This window comes from Clinocottus analis, unplaced genomic scaffold (genome assembly GCF_023055335.1).
Source record: "Clinocottus analis isolate CAN_PGR_092001 unplaced genomic scaffold, fCliAna1.0.p SCAF_21, whole genome shotgun sequence".
NCBI classification, from domain to species: Eukaryota; Metazoa; Chordata; class Actinopteri; order Perciformes; family Cottidae; genus Clinocottus; species Clinocottus analis.
This window is the reverse complement of record NW_027175943.1, coordinates 9,873,474-9,880,432: the sequence shown is the minus strand read 5'-3', so window position 1 is coordinate 9,880,432 and position 6,959 is coordinate 9,873,474. Positions and strand designations below refer to the sequence as shown.

Here is a 6,959-nt window from a genome sequence, read left to right as displayed (position 1 = left end):
GAAGATTATAAGCTCAGTATCAAAACTGTACAAACAGTAAAGAGCCCTTCCTGAGGATTATAACCTTTGTGACCTTTGGGAATGCAGGATTTTCAGCGGGCCCCTGGAATCATCAGTATCGTTCACACCATTAGCAAACGTCAATGCTATAAGAAAACAAAACAATTAGATAATTACATTTTAAGAACTTGGGAAAAAAAATATAAAACAAGAATTTATGCACTTATTTCAGGGGACCTTGGGCAAAACATGTTGAACGAGATCACAGGACCTCCCTACAATATAGGACCACAAGGATCCAAATCATAATGTATTGTAAGTGGTATAGGCTTCTGAAAAGCAACTGACACACAAGCAATGTGGGGCATTTGGGGCCTCTGGTGGTCTGGAGTTTTATATTTATTAAAGCCACATACACAACAATGCCCCTGGACCTGCCATTTACCAACCTGTCGCGTTTGCCAGTAAAGGCTCGGAAAAAGCCGAGTGCAGCCGAACGCGGGACAAACCCGTTCCCTCCCCATCCCTCCTCTTTCAGTCGTGGTGCAAGCAGCCATGTTGCCGCGAGCTTGTTCCGGTATCAGGGCAGGATCGTGCGCATAGACTGCAATCGGGCGCAGCTCCTCGCCGCTCTCCCCCTGTCGCCCGTGACACGCACCTCCTAACAAGAACACCCCACTTGACCAGTAATGGATTTTACAACTTGACGATTCTTCCTTCAGTCGGCTGGTTTCCGGGAATAATAGCAGCTGCCGCACCGACAGGGCGAACTGGTGTGTCGCCTCACTGCAGTGCAGCACTGTTAAACGACCTTATTCCAATCACGCAACACTAGGAAGAGCGCCGGTGATTTCCGTGGATTTTGAGTTTTAAGGTTTTGCTCCGAGCCTCTCGCCGCCGCCGCGGCCGCAGGAAGACGAGCTAACTAGCTAGCTTTGCTTGAGGAGAGACACAGAGGAGCTACACGGGCTAACGCCGACCTGTGGACGACTGAGACACATTTAATTTGTTTCTCGCCTGCCATGTGACCGCTTGTTTTTTGGATACCCTAACCCTGGATACTACCGCTGGGAACATTTTGAATAGTTTTGTGTGAGTTGGGGAAGGTCAAGACCTCGCCGGGAATAACTTTGGCCTGAAAGTTTGTGGACCCCGGACTTGATTTCAGAACTGAAAGGAAGCGTCTCTGCCACAAAAAAAGAAAAGAAAAAAACAACAACCCAGGCGTCGACCCCGTTTTGTGAAAACCATTCGATGTATTATTCCTCAGTTAGTTCCTCGCGAACCGTCAGTTGATAGTTCGCAGGGTCGCGTGCGAGACTCCTCACTGGACAGGTCTCGTTTAATACAACCGTTGCCCCCAACTTTTCTCCGAGCTAGCCCGAGTAGCTAGCTGGTCAAGACGTCAGAGCAGCCGTCTGGTAGCTCGCTGGTTACCGTCGACGCTGGTAACTGCGAAGTGGAAACTGTTTTCGCACCGAGACCAAAGCTGAAGGACACACTTTAGCTTTTTCTGTTTTGTACTTGTTGACAAACATGGGACGTGCGGTCGCCCGCTAGCTAGTTCCTAGCTAGCTAACTCGGCTAGCCGCTAATGTGGGATTCAACTTGTTGATTCACGGGCTATCTGTCGTGCTGCTAGCTGGCTAGCACTGGGCATCTGTTGGACATTTTTCCTCCACCATCAGCTAGGCAGATTTTAAATGCACAATAGACACTGACGGGTCGTTTTTGCTTCACTGTTCCCTTTTTTTGGTAACTTCCAGTCTTTTAAAAATGTCAACAAGGATCCCGCTGGTGCAAGTCATTGAAAATTCGACAGGACAGGTGAGACTCTTCCGATCATTTCCCAAATTAATAGTTTTTAATGATTAAGTATTAAGAGTGGATCTTTACACATAAATCTACTTTAGGATGGGATCTTTATCTGCTGTGGAAAGGGGCCCTGCTTTGGCCTTTCACAGTTTCTGGTTGTCTCTTTGCCTTTGCTCTGTCTCTGTTGTCTTTGCCACAAGCAGTGATTCACCGGCTTGCCTACGCACTGACACAGGATTTCCCACTCTTTGCAGAATAGAATAATACATTTAAGTTTCTGTTTAGTCTGTGTGTCGGGGCATGTCCTCCTACTTGACTTTTCTGGACTTTGACCTGTTGTAATACAGACGATCCTGTCTAACAGTTCCACATGAATGTCATATAGTTAACACAAGTACAGAAGCCCGGCATCAAAGAATCAGCCTGACTCTTGGCCATTTGAAACATTGGAAAGCATTATAAAGTGTCTGTTTTAGAGAGAGGATACGTTTGATATTTGTTGGGTGATTGATATATTTGCTCCTACTGCAGTTCAAGCATGACCTGAAAGTCCCCATGCAGTTATGGGCTCTTGGAAGAAGTTGTATTTGTGCAGGACAATGATGATTACAAAACTGTACATGCGTGTTGTTGTTGTTGTTGTTGTGAGGAAGACTTTGTAGCTGTGTTATTAAACGAAAAAGTTTTTGGGTGCTAAGACAATATAAACAAGACGGATCATTCGTTGATTGATTAAGAAATTGTACTTTTATGGGTCCAGTGCACAGTTGCACCAGATTTAGATTCAATTGAGAGGTATTGTTATAAAAGACTCCTAGCTGTTAAATTAGAATAATCCTTTATTTAATTTACTTCACTTACCCCTTGTGTGGCACCCACAACAATATATCTTCTTTTTAGCTAAATCCACTGACCCTTATATTGAGGCCAAAAGGCTTCCAATCACACTATACTATTCCATTCCATGTATTAAAATTGCAAAGGATTTTGAGAGCTGGAGATTTAAAAAAAGTATGCATGTTTGTTTCCATTCAGTTGTAGTGAGAAACACTCACTCAGACACACTAGTGTGTTTAAAAGACAAAGAAACCACTTGGCTGTGCTCTGTAAATCATTATTAGAAGGCTGGAATACATCCCTTCCGTTAAAGACAGCATCTTGTTGACAGTTCCACTGAAAATTCATTTTAACGATGAATGAAACTCACATGAAAAACATTTCTGATACAGACAATGACCTACTTTCCTTGGACAGCTGTGAACAAGCATCTTCTGATAAGAACATTTTTTTTTATGAGATGATGGACACATTTGTGTGTGTTCATGTTGTCAGAGTAGCCTATGTATGTGAGTGAGAAAAGCTAACACATGTCTATATTTGTGTTTCTTGAATATCTGTAGGTGTAATAATACAGCTGCGGTGAAGGTATTGTTTTAGCAGCCTTGATGAGTTTAGCAACATAAAAAGAGCAAATGTACAAACATTCTTTTTTTTTTATTAAAACCATGGCTTTTAAAAGAACATGACATTGTGAATAAGGGAGGCGTTATTGAATTCTACTCCTTTCCTTTTTTCTCGATCTGTCCTGAGAGCTGCACCCTCTGTCAAACAGTTTTCTACCTGAGACATTGAAAGCCCAACCCAGGTGTTAATGCTGCAGCTACACAGCTAACCGCGCTGTAGATCTGCTCTTACCAGCCAGGAGGGAAACCTCTCGGTGTTGGCGACTCAAAGGTGTCTGACTGTCTGTCTTTGCTTCTTGTGCAAATATAATGGGGACAGAAGTGCTCTGTTGATACCATGATCTCACTGAATGTTGGTGTGTGTGCTGGCTTGTCTCACTCAATGGATCACTGCCTCCATTAGTGTGCAGGAAAGCAGATCGACAGCTAGACTGGTAGGTTGGGCCAATAATGCATACATATTCTAACATGGCTACACCCTTACCTGCAACAGAGGTCAGAAGCAACACAGTTGGTTATAGAAGTCTTTAACTGTAGTAGCCTCAAATAAACACCGGTCCTCTTCATATCCAGTGGGATTTTTAAGGCTGTTGTCATAGATTAACTGTTTTGAACATTTTAATATATCACACACTTGTACAAACACGCAGGTATTAAACTTCAATACTGGCAAACTTCCTCATAGAATTCATGGGAGGGAGCCATACTGCTGTGAAAAGTTTTTACAGTTGTGCGCTTGAGAGAGTAAAAAAAACAACCTACGTTCAGTATCTTGGTAATTAATAACCTCCCAACCAAACTTCCTGGTATGCCTTGTTTGTGTAGCTTTTAGCGACGTGTCTGTACCAATGCAGCCTCCTGTGTTGTTTTGCTGCAGTGCTATAGTTGTTCCAAATACACCACTGCTGCTCTTACAGGACAGAGTGAGGATCTAAGGGTGTACGGGGGGAAATTTTTGGGGTCAACGCAAAAGTCCTTAACTGTGTTTGTAGGCTAAGGGTCACAGATGGATACTCCCACACAAACACAGTCTGTTTTAAAGGCCATGTATAGAAAGCCTTTGGTGTCGGGTCTCAAGATACAGGACAAAATGGCACCAGACATGAAGACGGATTGAGTGTTGACATGACTCTTCCCGTCAGTATATTTTAATCTGAATAGTCAATGTGTCGCTCGGTCAAGCAAAATTTCTCTAAATATCCCCACCGTGTAACGACTGCTTGACTGGAATGAAAACGCTGTTTATTTTAATATTTTACATGAAATTTGCTTAACTTGCTCGACTTGGATGGAAAGTTTGCCAGCACTTTTCACACCTGACCAGCATTTGCTGTTAATGTTTATGAAAGTCTGGTGGACGTCTGTGTTGTAAAAGTTGCTGACCTAGTCCGACGACCGTCCTTTCGTCACAAACAGCCGTTGGTTGCATATCATAAGAGAGCTGTTAGATGAGGTGAAGTGACTTTTGACATCTTTCTGACAATGTGAAATGGCAGATATGTTAAGTGGCTTTGATCTGACATGTTGCTACACAACGTTAGGTACTGGCTGTTAGTTTGAGGAACTTATTTGGATATGAGACTCATTATCAGTGTGACATCAGTTCAACCTTGAATACTGGGATAGAGCTGGTTCTTATAGGTGCTGTTATTAAAACTAAAACGCACAATGTATTTTGTCTCAAAAACTGATATTAAAATTGCAATAAATTGGTCCAAAACCGGTGTAACTTGTGTTAACAAGCTTTGCCTTTTTTTGTCCACTTTCCCAGGCATGATCAGTTGGTTGTCTTATTTCCTGTTTTACAATGTTCTCTCTCTATTCATTGAGCCAAGTCTTCTGAAAAGGCCGACTAATGCAGCCAGAAATACTGGTCTGCCTCTTCAATTGTTACTTCATCCTCCATTTCATTGTTTTGGTAGTTACACACTAGCCGATCAAGCTGGATCCTCCCCACATGGAAGTGTGATGTCTTCAAACTATTAATTTGTCCAGGCGATATTTCCTCGTTGTAGAAGCTACGTACAAGAGACGGTAGACTAACTAAAGTACACTCATGGCTTGATTGGAATTCTTTACATTGGTTAGATCCAAGGTATATTTATTAATTATTAATTAATAAGACCCTCAGTCCACAAAGGACATATAAACAAGGAACAAGAACATAAAGTACAAGTCACAAGATGACTCATATGAAGGCGTAAAGGCCGGCCTAACATACTAACTTGTTTTCTACCAAAGCTAAGTTTAGTTAGGGCGAGAAAAACTGTCTGCAAGAACTTAAAAAACAGTAAGAAAGCCAGCTTCGGTTCTTTCCAGGATGGCTGAGCGTGCATTCTTTTTATTTAACCGAATTAATGACTGCCGTCATGTGATTTTGCCTACGAGTGTATACTTCCTGTCGCTGAACATTGACCCGTTTGTGCGGTACTTTATCAAACAGGAAAAGGGGGAATTGGATCTGTGGGATTTCTGTTGGACAGGAGGACTATGTTTTATAGGGCATGGGAATAAGCAGAATCATCTGATCATCATTTCATACTGGCAACTGGCAGAAGTCAATGCAAAAAGTGTCTTGCTCAGTTATTTCGTTCAGTGTTGCTCACCAGAATGTGTGTAATCCACATTTCTAGATGCTGAATTTCCATTTTTTTCTTAGTTTTAATGATTACTGTTGTTTATATCCATGTCTGCTTGCTAGCTGTCTTTTGCTACACTGTCTTTTTTATCATACCACATTGATCAATAAGCAGAATAACGTAACAAATCACACAATGTATTGAGGAATATTGAAACAATTTCCAATATTCAGCATTAATATGTATATATACTTCAATATATTTACTGTACTGGGACAAGAGATTCATTTGCAGATTTTGTTGCATTTCCCCCATTTTTGGATTAAAAATAAGAGTGTTGGCCAGGATTGTTATCCATATATTTATTCCGACAGTCCATATCTTATTGTAAATATCCTGTCATTCATCTGCCATAGTTTCTAGTCTATTCCAATTTGACCTTTGTCACCTGCACCATGACAGGAAATGGTGACGTTGAAGGTTCAAAATGCCATCAAGCACCATAGCAATAAAAGACAAAGCAAACATAGTATTGGAAATATGAGGGAAGTTGGATGTGTTTCGACTGACACCTCGGGATCCTGAAAGCTGTTGGGCTGGAAATGTACTATAGACGAGAGAAAGAAACGTTGATTGTGTAAGAGTACTGACACAGGTATGCTGGAGAAAATGTGTTGTGATATTCCAGTGGTGGCCTTTTTATTTGTTGTTGCCTGTCCTTATTCCTGCTCTCTTTTGAATGAATCATCTTCTAAGCAATCTATACCACATAGACACACGGTTCTGTTACGCCCAGGAAACCATAAATTATGCCTCTCTCCTTACCAGACCAGTCACTAGGCAGATGAACAGAAAGACAAAGCTAGCCAGGGCCCTAGCAACAGAGAACCTGACACACACGCACACACAGGATCACACACTCCATCATGTTCACATTTACACACACACACACACACACACACACACACACACACACACACACACACACACACACACACACACACACACTCACACTCACACTCACTGGCAGACAGTCCTTCATTTATTTTAAATGTATTTATTTTCGTCTGCACACACAGACACATGTTGTAAGTTTTACCTC

The 6,959-nt window shown here is 41.9% G+C and overlaps 1 protein-coding gene across 5 annotated transcripts in view; it reads left to right on the top strand.

Moving 5' to 3' along the window:
* Nucleotides 1-560: 560 nt before the first annotated feature.
* Nucleotides 561-6,959, top strand: part of mark2b (MAP/microtubule affinity-regulating kinase 2b) — a 48,842-nt gene continuing 42,443 nt past the window's right edge. For all 5 annotated transcript variants that reach the window (XM_068587788.1, XM_068587792.1, XM_068587790.1 and 2 more), the window contains exon 1: nucleotides 561-1,827. In XM_068587788.1, coding sequence (XP_068443889.1) covers nucleotides 1,777-1,827 — 51 coding nt within the window. In that variant the 5' untranslated portion in view covers nucleotides 561-1,776. The remainder of the gene's footprint in view (nucleotides 1,828-6,959) is intronic.